Genomic DNA, 17,965 nt, shown 5'->3' with positions numbered 1-17,965 from the left:
AAATGGTTTCCTCCACTACTTACTAGATAACATTTCTTCAAGATGTCGAAAGAGTTTCAGTGATGAATCTGATGATTATTTTATGTACAACTATGAAGAGTTTGCTTCAAGATGTTGTACTGTTTTTCGAAATCAAACATTAAAACCAACAATAATGTACCGCGAATACGATCAAGAAAAGAAAATGCAACCTAACTAGGTTCTTATTATAATACGTGAACCAAACAATACCTGTTTAAGTAGTAACACCAATATGAAGAGGGAACAAGGAAAAAGAGGGAATCCTCTTTATGTCATTGTATGTAGTTATTTATACCCGAAATCCTGAATGTTAAACAAACTTTTGGGTGTTATGATTTATGAAGCTAAATTAAGAAAACTTTGTTGCATATGAGTATCTTTAAATTTAAAAAAAGTTTTTATCTTAACTATTTCAATCTTCCTGATATGAAAAAAGCACTTTTTCAACTTCCAAAAGTATGTTTTATGACTCAAAAGTTAATACGCATTGCAACGATATGATGCTGATTCAAGCATGAAATGGTGGCCATATATGTTTTACTAATTCAATTCTTTGGTGGCAAAACTTGCCATGCATTAGTCACACTCACACCTCAATCTTGCAAGTTCACACATCAGCAAGAAAGTGAAATTTAACTGAAATTAAACGTGTCTAACTAATTCAGGTTTGGATATACGTGGTTCTTCTTCAGGTAAACAGTTTTAAAAAATGTTTAAAGATATGCAATTCGATATCAAAGAAAATGTCATAATAAATTTAATACTATATATTGTCGTCACATTAACGAGTGCACCTAGCTTCTGCTAGATTATTATGGCGTCTAGTAATTAATTAGATCAATTAAAGTAGTACGAAGTATGTAAAAAATCGAGGAACCTCTTTCAAAATAATGGACAATAATAATGTTGATCAATAATACTATGTAGTAATTTAAATTAAAACAATATACAGTATTGTTAGTTATCTCGACGTACCTCTAACCCTTCTCTAACAGAATTTAATTAATTGCTAATACAAAATTCTTTGGTTTTAATAAGATAGGTTTTGATAGATTTGTACTGATAGTTTGGCCTTTCAGATTCTTCAAAAGCTTCTTTGCTTACACGAGCATACGTGGATGGTTTGTGCATCATCATCACCTTACTCATATATATTACTAATTATGGTTATACTAGATTAATTATGTAGCCAAAAGAAAGATTATAGGTAAAACTTAAATAAACGAATTAAGGTCAATTTTTCTAAAGTTGAGTTTGGGTCTATTTGTTTCCTCTTTACAAAAAGAACATGGTATCAACTACCAACTTCTTGAATAAAAAAAATAAATCATAAAATTTTGGATGCTTGTCTAAAAGTTTCAAGATTATTCTATATACATATTCTCGTCTTCATTCACCATCATACGCATCCTAAGTCCTCATTAGATTTCAAACTCGAAAAGAGCTTACTGATAGCAAAAAAAATTATTTAACAAGGTCTAAATTTTTACAAGAAATGGAAGGAGCAGATGCATTCAGATCCTTAAAGTGTATGCTAGGTGATCATGTCCTTAGAATTGAGTCGTCAATAAATGATCAAAACAAACGTGTGAAGTTGTTACCAGCACCATCTAGTCGTATTGCAGATGGGTGTAACTTAAAAAATATGATGCAAAGTAAAAAAGAATCAGTTATCAGCACAATGAACAAGCTCGGTACATTAAAAACAGAATAATATGTGCAATATTAATAACAAAACTCTTTATGATTTCTAGGACAAGGGAGTTTTCCTCTAGCAAGGCCCAAGCTAGCATCAACCTTTAATTTGCAGCAAACATTTCAAAATGGAAATGAACCAACACGTACGGGTGACTAACTAATAGCTCAAAAAAATATGTTGCCTGGACCTTCTATAGGCCAAATGGTTAATTGACATTTACTCCAGTTTTAACAAAAAACAAAGTATGACATTAAACCCTCATATTCCTACTCCACTAAGTAGGGATGATTCAAAGCTTAGCTTCTTTGGCTGAAATCCTATAATTAGGATTTAGGGTCAGGATTTTCTGGAAAAAAAAAATTATAGAATACTTTAAAACAAAAGTGTAAACCTACCCTGAGTAAGTCTTTGGCTTCCTCATCAACGCTTGTCAGAACATTCAACTCCTGAAATAATTAAGATCCAAATTAATATAAATACAATATAATGATTCTTTTTGTTTAATAAAAAATTTTACAAAAATAAATAAAATTTACCGTCATTTTGTAAACTTCTCCTCCTCTCGGATAGTTGGGCAAGTCAGAAACACCTGCCCAACTGGATTCGTCGGGTGTTCCCAAAGTACTACATAAATAATACAACAGTTAGTTTTGAATTTAAAAAAAAAAAACAAATATTAACAAATAACATAAGCAAATTTAAATAATTAATTTACTTTACCTAAATATGTTATTCAGAACATACTTAGGTATATATATATATATATATATATATATATATATATATATATATATATATATATATATAAAGAAGAAGAAGAATACTAAGGGAGTAATTTGTTCTCCGGGAAACAAATAGCCTCGAGAAAGCCCAAAATCGGCCAATTTTAAGCTTCCACTCTTGGTTTTCAATATGTTATTTGGCTTGAGATCGCAGTGAATAATATTTTCTCACGGAGGTAAGAAACAGCACGCAGTATGTCGGACATCCAAGCCTACATTTAAAAAATTATAATTACATTAGCCTAATGGCCTGGATTCTATCTATAACATACAACTGCTATTGTTACAAATAACAATCAGATGTTCCAAACCTAGATTTTATTAACTAAAATTGACAGTATTTTAAATCATGATTATAAAGATCTATTTTACTTTGACAACAATAATTTATTATACAATGACAATATATGTTATTCAAATGATAAGATTATTAAGAAAGAATGAATATACTTCGGAGTATCATATATTCACAAATTATTATCATTTCATCATCGCATACTATCAGTATGAAGTATTGTCAGTTTGTCACCCCCTTCATAATTGGCCAGCCATGATAATTTCTTCAATGTACTTTAATACTTAAATAATTTTTAATTCAACATATCTTTTAAATTCATAATGTGTGTGTCAATTTAATACTTGTATTATGACAAATAATTTATTGAAAATGACTATTTGATTAACATATATGACAATAAATTAGAAGAAATATTGAAAAATACAAAATTAAGGTGCCATTTGAGTTTAATACAAATGTAATTAAATAAATTATTTATGTCAATATTTATATGTATTTTATTTTTACAAGAATATTTATATGTATTTGATCAATTGATTACCCATATTATCATATTGTGTAAAAGTTTGCTACTAATGATTATTCTCCATTAATCCATTATATATGTCAACTTTTGCTAGTAATGATTATTATTCAGTATGTGTCATTTGTTGTTAGTAAAGGGCTATATATGTGAAATAAGTAATACATTGAAAATAAACCATAATACGGAGTAGTTTATTGAGTTAAAAATGAAGTTTATAAATAAATTTCCAACCTTTGTGGTTATAAATATAGTTTCCCATTTTTTCCTATATAGTAAATCTTTGCCAATTATATGAAGATGTATTTTTTTTTCGAAATTTATATAAAGATGTTTGTGTTTAGCATTTACCGCTATCTATTTAAAAATACTACCTTTATAAGATCAAAAAGAAAAATTAAGTTTAAAAAAGAAGTAGAAAAAAGTTGTTATAAGTATTGGTTTGTTATATCCCCATTTGGTTATGTTTTCTTTACCTGGTTATATTATTATTAAGTTAGTTATTTTGTTATGACAATATATTTGGTTAATGTAATTACTAATTCATCTATAATACAACTTATAAAGTATTGAATATAGCCGTCCATTTACTAGAGGACGTAAATTTAATTTATTGTTATTAACACAAATATTCATGAGTTATTGTTGTTACAATGAGACAAGATACAATTGTCTGAAAATTCAATTTTAGTCATGAACAAAAATATTATTGTCATTTACTCATATATTGTTGTTACTTTACATAATTAGATAGTCATGAGTTAGTGTTGCACGTCTCGGTTGTTTATAATCTAACATGAAGAGATCTACCATAGTAAGATTGTCATTTTTGTGCACCTTTCCAGTTTCCACTAATGAATTCTAGTATAGATAGCCTTATTTGGTTTAAATGAAAATACCCATATTTTAAAATGACAATACCGTAGTATAAAATTATAGTCTAAAATAATTGTTGTTAATCCACCAAAATCATAATTTCATATATACTTAATTTTCAATGCGACAAAAAACATTTAAAATGCAACTTTAATTTATTAATTTTGTGTTCTACTCCATCTCAAAAAAAAAATTTAAAATGCAATTACATTTATTAACCTTTTTCAACAATAAATAGAAACACAAACCTAAATTGTGCGTTTACTCTCTATAGGAAATGTTACATTTTGCAGATCTTTGTCCACGTATTCCATTATCAAGCATAAGTATACTCCTTCAACCAACACAGTTTTCAACCTAAAATACAAATTAATATATCTCAATCAAATATAGAAAATTCAAAAAAAAAAAAAAAATAGAAAAATCATATACAGTACCTAACAATGTTTTCATTGTCAGTGTCATAAAGTAGTGATATTTCTCTTATCACTGTTTTAGACAACTCCCCATTCATGATTGTAATCAATATCAAAGCGAATCGCTCCTTATCTTCTCCCTCTACTAAATACACATGTCCAAAACCTCCAGATCCTAAGCTTTGCAAGACGGTATAATCACGAAATTTGGACTGTAAACATTAAACAACAAAAAATAACCAGTGTTACTTATGTTTCAAAAAAAAATTAGTCAAAATAATTTATTTAAAAAAAAAAAAAAAGACGAGGAGTTTACCCCAACATCAGGAAAGAAGATCGTTGGAATTGTGACAGATGGAGGTATAAAATCTGCCATTGTAATTGGAGAAAGAGAGTTTGTTCTTAGGAGATTGGAGAAAGAGAAGATGTTTATAAGAAGCTGGATGATTTCTATTTTCTTAACTGATAAAGTGGATTGTTCTAAATAAAATACTTCTGCCTTTACCCAGCGTTATCCAAGAAATAAACCCTAATATAAGGAGCTTTATAAAGTGACCTCATTAGAAGCGACTATCCGTTAGAATATAATGATTATTTTTGTGTGTTTAGGAAATAAAATAAAATTAAATATTTAATCATTACAGTAGTAGTACACTAGTATTGTACCAGCCTGCAGCTATTTTTGTTTTACATTGCTTTTTAAAAACAATATAAATATTAAAAATAATAAGTTCTTTAGTGAAAATTACTTATTATTTTTCTTGTTTTACATAATGATACTCCAAAATAATTTTTTTTATCATACTAACAATTCTATCCCAATTAGTTATTCTACGATTTCAATCAAAATCATGTACAAGTCACGTACAACGAACATAATCCAACTGAATTATAATGATCGAAAAGCTCACTATCAAATTATACGTATCGTACACCTATTTTAATTCAACAATGAAAAATTGATTATTAATTTTAAGCCAAAACCCCTTGAATGTCTGATTGTCTGAATGAGATCAGATATACGCATCTTAAAAGAAAGGGAAAAAAAAGTGTAAGGAAAAGAAATTAAAGAACAAACTTGATTGGTTCAATCCTAATGAAATTGAGAAATGTTGCAGATATAATCAATGAGAAAGGCACGACAATAATTTAACGAACCTAGAATATTATTGTATATATATCAATATATGAACGTTTAATCAATGAGAAAGGCACGACAATAGTTTTATATTCTCACTAGTTATACAACTTCGTGAAATATTGTAAAATTTTTATACTATATATGTAGAATTTTTTTTTTTGAAAAAAAAAGTCATACTCGTATTAGTTAGGGTCTTGTACTCTTATTAATTTCGTAATAATGTGCATTTTATTAAGACAAAAATTAACAAGAGCCCCATGGTGCTTGTTAGCAACATCCTTTTATTACAAGTATGTAATTTCATAAATATTCTCTCATTGCATAACTAATTAAAAATAACAGGTCTTCCAAAAAAAATAACAACAAAAAAGGTACATATAAAATGATATAATTAATTAATATATATGTTAGAATTTATATGTTCTTATGCCTAAATTTGAAATAGTAAAAATAAGGTGAGTGTAGACACCTAAAAATGTCTCCCCAAAACCAAACCCGTTGATGAACACCTTTCACTGCCATTATTGGTCGAGTTGAGTATTTAATGTTTGGAGTGCTTAAATTCATGTTCTATCCAATATATTTCATGAACCAATCCAATTTCTAGCTCATTTCCCTAAACCATAACCTATTTTCCACTTTTCGTGTCCGCATCGCAAAACTGAGAGAAACTGATTTTATGGCTATACAATTTTGATCCAATTATTATTTTGTTGGATAGGCCTTTAAATAAGCTTTCCAACCATATATCATAAGCCCAATTCCGAGCTATAACGAAAAAGATATGAGCAAAACACTAAACTCGGTCTAAAACCAACACCTTTACACTAAAACGGCCATATCTTAAAATCTACATATTATTTTGACTTGATTTTAATTGGGTTGGAAAGTAGACTTGATAATCTTTCCAATGATATATTATATGTCTTATTCCGAGTTACGGATCAAAAGTTATGATTATTTTAAAAACGGGTAAAAAACTAAAATTACCGCGCAACAGCAAAAATGTCGCGACGCGGCAAAAGCTGACGTGTCACGGGGCTTATTCCCGTGACACGGTGCCCATCTTTGTAATTCTGCACAATTTTCCCCCGTGTCACGGTGCAATTTCCCGTGTCACGGTGCCCATTCCGTGACATGGGAATATTCCGTGTAATTTCCGCGTACTTTTTACACCGTGACACGACATACTGCACTGTGCCACGGTGGACAATGCCGTAACACGACATTTCTTCCCATGTCACTGTGCACATCCCGTGCCACGGGATTGCTCCGTGTTTTCTCCGCGTAATCCCTAAACGCGTTTTCACTTCCCGTAACCTAAATATTTCCCGTGTCACGCAAATTTGTACCGTGTCACGGGAAAGTTTCCCGTCTGACGGTGGGATTTCCCGTGTCACGGTACACTTTGCCGTGTCGCGGGATACTTTTTTAGGGTTTTTATCATTTTAGGGTTCCGTGTGCTCCTTCAGCACATTTTCTCTATAAATACCCCCTCATTTCTGATGAACGGGGGCACCAATAATCATTCTATCTCACCTTACACCAAAGATCATTCTCTTCTCCCTCTTTAACCTAATTTCTAGCCTCCTTATTCTTCCATAACAATTCCCCTAAGCACTCCAAGGAGTTTATACTTAACCCGAGGTTCCGTCCTTAAACCAAGGCGTGAAAGGTACAAATAACTGAGGGTTTGGACCAAATCAACTCTACTTTTTATTTAATTTAATTTTCATTTACTTTATATTTTCATTGAAGTTACTAACAGTTTATTCATGATGTAGCAATTTAAAGGAACGCGTAGAATGTGAGTAATTAATTAATTTAATTATTCTTATTTTATTTTAATATTGCTAGTATCATGATTAGGGTTATTTTATATTTGATTTGACTAACGCTATTATTGTTGAATTGCTTCCAATATTAATGTTTATTCTATTGTTATTATGATCACCATATTTCATATTAAAGGGAATATGTAATTGAAAATCACACCTAATAAGATAATTTGGACAACCGGTTTAGGTTCCTTTTAATCTTGTTAATTGAAGTGATCACGAATATTTTAGAATTATGTGTTGCATTAATATTAAACCAATTTAGCTTAATAATAGTTTGGAGCGAATTGAATATTTTGTTTGTATGCCTTTGAGATCACAGGAATGCTTTTCAATATAAGAATCGAGTAGAGGCCAATACGGGCGAATGTGACTCCATGACTCACTTTGTACCATCATCCTCGATCCTCCTTTCGTGGTTTCGAACCATATGGAGTTAGTAATCTCATGGATTATGAATTGGGTGTAACCTTCACGGGTCAATCGTTGTTGCCTATCGTTGTCCCTTATCGTGGTTGCCTTAAATGATCCGTGAACGGTTTACAAGTTCCTTAAAAACTTGTTGGCGGCTCCCTACTTTGCTTTGTCCCTAATCGTTGTCCCTAATCGTAATGTCAATTCTCACTTCCTATGAGTGCCAAGCATATTCACCACATGCTTTTAACGTAGGCGCACTTCGAGCGACGCCTACAGTGAGCTATAAATTAATTTTGAGACTAAGGGTCTGTTATGATTTACTGAATTGAGTTGAACTGAACTGAACTGATTAGAGCTGAATTAAACTGAATTGAATAGAGTTGAATTGAAATGAATTGTTTATGAGAGAAAAAAATTAGGAACTGAACTCATTAGAGTTGAACTGAACTAAACTGATTAAGCTGAAGAGAATAGGTCCTAACAAAATTGAAATTAGTCTTTAATAAAGCTAAATTATATGATTACATATATATAGCTCACCCTCTCGTGGCCAAATTAAGCCTCTAAATATGATTTTCGGGCAGTTTTTGATTATTTAACTAGTTTGTGTTTAAATATTTTTCAATCTTTAGTTTTGATTATTAAAAGTAATTTTCAGATTATAAAAGTATGAATATTTGGGTTAAAACTATTCTAAACCATACTTTTAGAATTCTATTTATACTCCCGAGCTATTCCATTAAACTATGTTCATGGGTTGCTAATAAAGTATTAAATTTAAAGTTTTTAATTAAATTTCAGACTTTGTAATATGAATTGTATTGTTTTAGTATCAAAATAAGAAGTTTTAATGTTTCCACATATTTTATTAAGCTACTACTTTGATATTTCAAGCGTATATTGTTGATTTTCCGAAAGATAATAACAAACTAAAATTTCAGATTTTCATAGTAACTTAAGTGTGCTGAAATTTTATGTATAAAGGTGTATTTTAAGGTTTTTATGAAGGAAATATAAAGAGTTATGTATAAGCTTTTGATTTTAATTAAAGGGAAGGTATTAAAGTGTTGTTTAATTAGATTTTGAAGGTTTTTAAGCGAGTTAGTATTGCTGTAAATTTGGTTGTTTGGGTATTGATTGAGGTTTTGTTGTTTGGTTTAGGAGAGGACCTCATATAGAAGGTGTTTTTAGTTGGAAAAGCTTTTTACCAACTTGTTTATTCAAGGTACGTACAAGTTACGAAACCTTGCTTGTAGATGCATGTTTAAGGACGGATCGAGAACTTAGTATCATGTATAGGATTGACTGGGTTAAATTGTTTGGTTATACATTGTGAATTTCAAATGATGTGCACTAGTTTATAATGCAAGTATTATTTGTGCTCTAATTACACTACAAAATTAAGTCAATATAGCATCAACTAAAATTTGTTGCTATTCATCAAAAAATCGTTGCCAACTCTATTTAGCAACGGGTTGGAAACAAAAATTTATTGTTGCTAAAAGGCTTGTTGCCATGGGATTTTGGCTACCAGTTGCAAAGCAATTTTGTTGCAATATTGCATCCATTTAAATACTGTTTCCATGATGGTTGCTATTTTTGGTGCATTCGTTGCCAACTTTGGCAACAGATTACCATTGGTCGTTGCTAAAATTAGCAACAAATTATTAATATTAGTTCCTAAAATAGCAACAACTTATTAATGTTGGTTCCTAAAATTAGCAACAAATTATTAAAGTTGGTTCATAAAAATAGCAACAAATTATTAAAGTTGGTTCATAAAAATAGCAACAAATCATAAATATTGGTTGCTATCAACACTACGAGACAAAAACCTAATCCCTATTAGCAATTCGGTTCAACCCGATCCCGGCCTTTACCAATCTGAAATCTCACTCAGGTCAGGTCAACTTGGCTCGACTTTGCATGTAAGGCTCTTTGAATCCCCTGTCTCAAGAATCGCAATAGGTAGGAGTCGAACTTGTGACCTCAAAGTCACATGGTGAATCTCTTACCAACTATACAAAGTACTATTTGTTTACTTCTATACATATAATTTATAATAAGTGAACGAAATATTAGAGACGAAATTGAAAATTTTGTCTCTACATTAGGAACAAAATAAAAAAATCCGTCTCTAAATTAGAGACGAAATTGAAATTCGTTTCTATTTGATGTCATTATAGCAACAAATAATAAGAAGAGTGTCTTCAAATAATTTTATACATAATAGCAAAAACTGACCTACAGATAAATTAACAACAAAATGTAACACAACTTGTTTCCAATGGCAACAAATAAAAAAATACGTTATCATCTAGCAACAAAAGTTTAGACGACTTGTTTCTAATGGCAACAATTCAAAAATTCATTGTCTTTGTTTGTTTCTAAATCAATACAAATAAAATATTTGTTGTCATAGTTTGTTACTACATGGCAACAAGAGAAAAATATGATGCCATCTAGTAACAACTAGTAAGACAATTTGTTTTTAATAGCAACAAATCAAAAACATGTAGCCATTAACTATTAAATAACTAAAGCATAAAATGTCGCTTTTAATTAGGCAATGAAAAAAATTATACTCGTTGCTATTTAGCAACGTTTAAAAAAACTGTTGCCAAACTTAGTTGCTAAAAAGCTTTTATTTTTGTAGTGTTATGCAAGGTGCGCTTAAAGGCAAAGGTATGTGATTGGTGTAAAGATTAAATTATTACTCATTCATGATTATGCAAACAGGATGAGTAAAGGAGGAATTCAAGTCTTATAAGACGAGGTTAAGGTTTTGGGGTGCCTTATGCAATTAAGGTGTTTATACACCGAGGTAGTAAAGAAATAATCAATAAATGTTGTTTGTCACTAATAAATCAAGAATTTAAATTGGGAATTTGCTATGTTTGGTAGAATTGTGTTTGGAATGTTTGTATTGTAATGTATATGAGTCATCACCAAGTCTAAACCTGTAAATCACATAAAGTGCAAGATGGATGAGCAATAAAACTCTGGATTGGTGCACATCTGGAGTAATGACAATCAGGGGTTGGGGTAAATGGGGTATTAGCCATGTACTTTTATCGAGGTTGTCTGATCTACGAGTCTCCTATTTCAAATATTATTTTTTTTAAAACTAGGAGTTTGGTGAGATCTCATACTAACTACGGTCACGGAGTTGCGCCCGTGGTCGTTGGATGTTTATTGATGTTTCTGAAAGGAGGCATGGGGTTTTTCTTTTATTGATGTTCCAAATGGGACATGGGTTGGACAACCTTGTCTATTGCTAAATCCAATGAAATAAATAAATGAGTTAGTTAATATTAACTAGTGAAGTCTTAATAAATTTGATAATTGAGTCATGAGTTGAGTCTGTAATAAATGATGCTTATGCTTGATTATTAGTAGCATGTTAGGTATTTTCTTAATTTATTTCGCAGCCTGTATGTACTCAGCTTTGCTGACTGCGTGCTTTTGTGTGTGTCTTTCTTTGGTCATGGCCTTCGCCTTTCAATGACCCTATGACGATCCAATTTTTACACTTGTAATATTGGGGAGCAGATTAACCACAGGTTCTTACACACGCAGCATTCGCATTAGGGTTGTGGGATTTTGAGTGGAGAGTTGGTTATTATTCGCAGTTTATTTCTTTTCATAAGTTTGAATTTTATTTAAACTCTGGTTTTATTTATTTACTACTTTTGTGGGGTTTTGAATAAGGGCCTTAATGGTTCCAAGTTGTAAGATTTAATTTGGTTTTGGTTATTGGTTTTAAAACTTAATTATAACTGAGTTAGTTTTTCTGCTGCTATTTTCTGATAAAGCCTTAACGTTTGAACACGTGGCGATAGCATGCCAGTAATTCTCTTGGAATTGTTCAGGTTATTCACAGGTTTAAAGAGAGAATTATTGGGGTGTTACAATCACTCTTGCCTAGACCTGTACACTGGTCTTCAATTTTGTAATTTTATTAAAATTTACATTGATATGATGCAAACAAGATTAAATAATGCAAAAGTCGAAGTGTGTCCCTATAAAAAAAAAAGTATGTTGTTGAAGATGGTGTTTTAATTTGTTACAAACTTATTACTCTGTTAATATTTTAAAATTTTGGATGGATTTCAGATGAGGTATCTCTTTAAAATCAAACGGAGCCCTGTAAGACAGTATCCAGACCGCCTACATTTCCAGTTGAAAAAGTTACATTCGAAAGCTATAGTGAAGTGTGTAAAGAAATGGATTTTGTGATATATTTGCTAAGAAATTCCATTGCACTTGAGCAACTAGTCATCGTGCCCGAAAAAAGAACTAAGTTGATGATAAAGGAGTTAAATTTCAACTTGCTCCAAGGGGTACATCCAACCGCCGAAATCATAATATCCCATCAAAAGTAATCCTTATCTTTTCTGGAGTTGCAAACGTGTTGTATTGTATCGTATCGTGTCGGAAAAAATTCCAAGTGGTTTAGGGAATCAATTTCAATTTGCTCCAGGAAGTTGGTTCGACTGCAGCTTGCAGCCTTGCAGGTAGCGGCAGATTCACATTGGGTTTAAGTAGGTTTATTTATCTACTAATTTTTTTAATAATAAATATATAAAAATAAAAACTGAGGAAGAAGGATGTAAACAATTTATTTGCATAAATAAAAGAGGAAAACAAGCGTAGCTTGATGGTAGTTTGCTTTAAGTTTGTGTGCCTTGCGCCCTTTAGGTTATGGGTTTGATTCTAGGTACATTTATTTTATAACTGGATGAACTATATTTTATTTTTAACTATTTTTGAATTCCTAAATATGCCACAAATTGCAACAATAACTCATAATAATCCATCGAAAGTAATTCCTCTTTTTTCTTGAGTTGCAAGCACGTCGTTTTGTATGGTGTCTTGTCGTGAGGTGGTTTGGCGAACTTCAACAACCCCGACTCATTTAATATGTGTGTTGTGTTGCCAATTTACTTCAAAGTGTCGAAAACCTTTGACATTAAACATTTTATTTCAGTGTCTGATTCGTGTCATATCGTCATGTTGAATGAAAAGTTTATAAAGTAATTAATCTATACTTGTCAAAAAAAAATAAAGCAATTAATATGAAACGGAGACAGTAGATAGAAAACTGAAATGACTTAATTTAAAAAATTATTGCCCCCATGCAGGATCGAACTACAGACCTTCAGTTTACAAGACTGACGCTCTACCACTGAGCTATAGGGGCATTTTGATTCTGATTCTTGAACAACTACTAAATAAACCATAAATTAGAGTAATTTTTTTTTTTAATTTTTTTTGGGAGAAATTCAGCACATAAGAAAGGGAGGGAGTGTGAAGAATCAGGAGAGAGAAAAACAATGGCGAACAAGGGCGGAGGAGGAGGAGGATCGGTGGTTCGTGCGGCGGAGATGGAGAAGATGAGCATTGAACAGCTTAAAATGGTGAAAGAACAATCAGATCTTGAACTCAATCTTCTTCAAGACAGTTTAACTAACATTCGTACTGCTACTTCTCGTCTTGAACTCGCTTCTACTGCACTTCACGACCTCTCTTCCCGCCCTCAAGGTTACCCATCTCTTCTACTTCTCTGATTTTTATTCTAACATAAAAAAGATTCGATTTTTTTTTATGAGAATTGATTTTGATTATTGTTGTTGAGCAGGGAAGAAGATGTTGGTGCCTTTAACGGCGTCGCTTTATGTTCCTGGTACTCTTGATGATGCTGATAAGGTTCTGGTTGATGTTGGCACTGGTTACTTTGTTGAGGTTTGTTTCATTTTTTTTATTTTGATTGATTGTTGTTATTGGGGTTTAATGGCTTGAATTAGGGTTTTTGATTGAAATTCGATGGTTATGCAATATTGGGTTTTAATTTATACGAGCATTTTTAGTTGATGAACTTAAATTATTTGCTATGATTTGATGTGCTGGTTTAGTGAGCATTGGCTGTAATGTAATGTGTAGTTTAGTTAGTGATGATGTTTTTACTTACTCTTCTGTTAAGAATGTATATTTGTACTTGCTCCTAGTTTCCGTCGTTCCAAAGAATGGTAAGAAGCATGTCGTTTGTCTACTCGTTAGTTCTACATTTGTTGTTCCCAGCAATTGTTAATCCCATGCCTTTCCATTTTGGGTAATTTGGAGTTTTCAATGTTTTGATGTAATTACATTTTTGAGGGGACGGGGTGGGGAGTGTGGGAATTTGGGGTATGCTGTTTCTTTCTATTTAGTGTACTTAATTGTCGTGGAAAAGACGGCGTGATTCTGTCCATTTGTATATTATTGTTGAGCATTCGATGTGCGTTGCATATCCAGTTCAAGATACAACATTGTTTGACTTTCTTATGTTTTGCTTATGAATCAGAAAACAATGGTTGAAGGCAAGGACTATTGTCAGCGCAAAATCAGTCTGCTTAAATCTAATCACGAGCAACTTGTTGAGGTATTCCTAACCATCCCTGTTTGAGTTTGTTTTTGGTTGATACGCGAAATCGCTTGTTTTGGCAGATGCTATAATTTGATGTTATATCTTCTTATTATCTTCTTTCACATTATTTATTAATATACACGTTGTGGGTAATTGAGTTAGAACACTTAGAAGTCCAGAAATAACTCATGGTATGTCTGACTGGTGTTTATAAATGATTTGTTGACTATCTATTTGGTTTTTGTACTTTTACGTTTTTTTTATTGACATTCCTGATAACATTCCTTAAGAGGTTTTACTTACATTGAAATACAGACACATTCAAGCTGCTTGAATAAAGACATTACATTTTTTTTTCTGGCTAACCTGAGTATGAAATGTTTTGGCGTTGTAATATGTGTTACTTTATCCTTTCTGTTGATGTTTTAGAAAACAAGGGTATTATGTGAGGGGTCCAAGATTAACCTTTGTTTATCTATCTAGAAATATGCTGCTTTTACTAGAAGTTTTGTTTAAGGGATTAGCTAGTCAATAGCAAAACTCCAATTGATCTTTTTGAGGTTTTCAATGTATATATGAATTATGAAGTACTTCGTATATTTCAGCAGTTTTCTCTAGCAAATTAAGGTTCTAAAATGCAGACACTTTTTAGGTTTTTCTTTTACTTCGTTTACTGACCACAAAACAGAAGAATCTTTCTGGGTTATGGCATGCCTATTATGCTGAAGAGAGGTTATTAGATGTTTAAGAGCTTGTGCTTTTGGTTGCAATTTGATGCTTTTCTTGGATGGAAGGAATATTGATGAATATTATGAAACAGAAGGTAGATGGCTAATAAGTGCACCCAAAATGGTATTGTAGAAAGAATTCTGAACTTTCTTAGACATCTTTTTACCTATGCTCTTTCGCCTTGTTTTTGGTACAAACATACCTTGAGCTTAAGTCCCTGGGGATAACAATGTAAAGGCTCTTGCTTAGATTTTAGTATACGATGACAAAAATTTCTGAAGGTTGATACGTTGGAATTTTCATCAAACTAGGCCACTAGGGCATTGTCAAACCTCAAATGCTTGTGGAAATTTGGTCAATCTCAGTGTTTTGCTAATCTTCTTTTATATTTAAGTCAAACAAAATAGTGTATCGTTTGATTACTGTAGGAACTCTGAGGCCTCAGCTAAGGTTAATGATCTGTGAGGTCAATTACCACCATAGGTTTTTCTAACTAATTAAATCAAGATGTTAGTATCAATTGATACGGTGTTTTTACCTTCTTTATTGTGTCCAAAATCCTTTGCTGGCTCATTCTACAGTCCCTTGGCCACGGTGCTTTGCCACAGATATTACCTCTCCATAGTGAGGAACTTCAAGCAACAATAGATAATGCTTAAACTGTGCAGTGGGAAAATTTTCTCAGATCAGGAGGGTAGTTGTTTGAGCTATTTTAAAGCACTTGTTGTCGACCTATATATCTTAAATATTGGGTTTGAAATTTTTCTTAAAGATTAGGATTTATTTTTGGCCATTTGGGTAGATGATGTGTATTCCCTTGATCCCTCCTCAATTTGCTGATTAAAGAGTTAATTGGGCTGTCCTTCAACTTAATGTGGTCAAATTGAAATATTATATACCTATCAACGAGATAATAGCAAATGGAGGAAGAGGATCTTTGTGGATGACCACTGACACTATTTTTATGGTTGTTGTACCCTTTATTAAGGGTTTTGTAAAATAAACTGCTTTTAGGCCTTTTTGATGAAATGAACTTCATTGTAGCGGTAGTATGGTGGAAAATGATTCTTTGTACAATCATACTTCCCCCATTTCACTAAAATTGCCACACTTGGAATGTTTCAAAATGAGTGTAACTCTTTCTCTCTTTTCTCCTCTCTGTCTTTCATGATATAGAAGTACCTTTAACTTTAACCTTTTTGCACCCTCTCTTGCATAAAATGACATGGCAACCCCAAGTGTTGAATTATAGTGAAGCAGTGCAATTAAGGAAAAAACATATTAACAGCTGCAGATGCTAGTCAAGCATTACAGCTTGAATTGGTGCTGGTGTTCTCCTGTAAGAGTAATGTTACATTAGCAGGATCTTGACAATTATGTTGCCTCCCTTCTTTTGGTCTCTGTTTTGGCTGCTCGTGACTTCCTATATGTCTTGATTATCCTCAATGTAACAAATTGACTTGATTTGTGTCATTCTATGTCAAAGATTGCTGTCTTCATCTTCGTTGTACTGCCTGCTGGCTAAACCCTCATAAGTTTAACCGTGTCATGCTTTTAAAATTTAAGGAAACTTGGGGAGTGGGGTGGGGTGGGTGAGCAAGCCAGTGTAGCTAATCAAATTTATGTTGTATGGGAAAATTCAGGTTGCATCAAAGAAGAAAATTATAGCTGATGAAGCCGGAGCTGTACTACAGGCCAAGTTAAAGCAGATGGCACCAAGTTCATGAGAATCTACGTGTAACTCAGTTTTGTAATTCAGCATTATGGATTCTTAGAAATTGTAACGGTATTTGAATTGTCTTTACCAATTACCATCATATTTATAGGCTTGATAAAAAGTACTTATTTTTGGAAGATAATGTGCCTCTATTTAAAACATCTTTAAAAAATATAAAATTGATAATGATAAATTTGAATTGACTAAGAGCCTATTCTGATTTACCGAGGTGAATTTAACTTAACTTATTGGCGTTGAGCTGAACTGAATGTTTTATGAGAGAAGGAAAATAAGAACTGAACTGAATAGGCCCTAAGTTAGGAAATATGATCCTAAGTTTAAATTCCTAATTGAATCCAATAAAATCATTTAATAGTATCTTTGAAGGTTATTTACTTTTGGGAAATTCTTTTTGATACTCTTGTGTGTGTGTGTTTTTTTTTCTTTTTGGTGAAATGCAAAAAAAATAAATAAATAAATAAATAAATTATTATCTTTGGTTATTATGAATTATTAATACATAGTATATAATAGCCCTTAACATTAGTGATAAGTTAAAATTTATAACTAGGGTTATTATTTTAAACCTCCCTCCCCTCACTAGCCCAACCACCTTGCCCCTCACGCCCAACTCGACCCCTTTGCCCCCCTTGACATTGCCCGTATCTCTTGTGGTGCTTCTCCCTTTTCCCTGTGAACCACCAACTCTTACTGGGAGTTTTTGAATTGGGTTGTTTCGATTGAGAGGGCTTGGAAGGAGCTAATTGGAAGGTGGTGAATTCTAAGGAAGATATAGAGAAAATTTGAGGAATTTGGTTAATTAGGAGATGGTTTTAGGGTTTTGAGAGTTGAACATCCATCGATTTGGAAATGAATTTGTTGGATAGATCGTACCCTTAATGTTGTGATTTATGTCTCTTGAGTTTTGAGTGTGATTAGGTCTAGCTTATGGTTGAAGTGTTGAACCACTCTTATTATGACATGTCTAGATCTCAAAAGAGTGCCCCAGTCCTATTCCTAGTTCACGATCATCGTTTCATGCTGTATTGTGGAAGTGCTTAGATTCTAATTTACACAATTTCAGCATGCGCTATAACTGTAC

General features: G+C 32.0%; 1 protein-coding gene and 1 non-coding gene across 2 annotated transcripts; one reads left to right on the top strand and one right to left on the bottom strand.

The window, feature by feature from the left end:
• Window positions 1-13,142: 13,142 nt before the first annotated feature.
• On the bottom strand, window positions 13,143-13,214 carry TRNAT-UGU (transfer RNA threonine (anticodon UGU)). The gene has a single exon. It is a non-coding gene; the product is annotated as a tRNA-Thr (tRNA).
• Window positions 13,215-13,305: 91 nt separating this feature from the next.
• LOC145559328 (prefoldin subunit 5-like) lies at window positions 13,306-17,075 on the top strand. Its single transcript, XM_081620749.1, has 4 exons — window positions 13,306-13,555; window positions 13,653-13,756; window positions 14,355-14,432; window positions 16,790-17,075. The coding sequence occupies exons 1-4, from the start codon at window positions 13,348-13,350 to the stop codon at window positions 16,871-16,873; spliced, it is 474 nt and encodes a 157-aa protein (XP_081476875.1). The 5' UTR covers window positions 13,306-13,347; the 3' UTR covers window positions 16,874-17,075.
• Window positions 17,076-17,965: the final 890 nt, after the last annotated feature.

This window comes from Chenopodium album, chromosome 9, assembly GCF_948465745.1.
Source record: "Chenopodium album chromosome 9, dcCheAlbu1.1, whole genome shotgun sequence".
NCBI lineage: Eukaryota > Viridiplantae > Streptophyta > Magnoliopsida > Caryophyllales > Amaranthaceae > Chenopodium > Chenopodium album.
The sequence above is the reverse complement of the archived record's forward strand: the minus strand, read 5'-3'. Positions and strand labels throughout refer to the sequence as shown.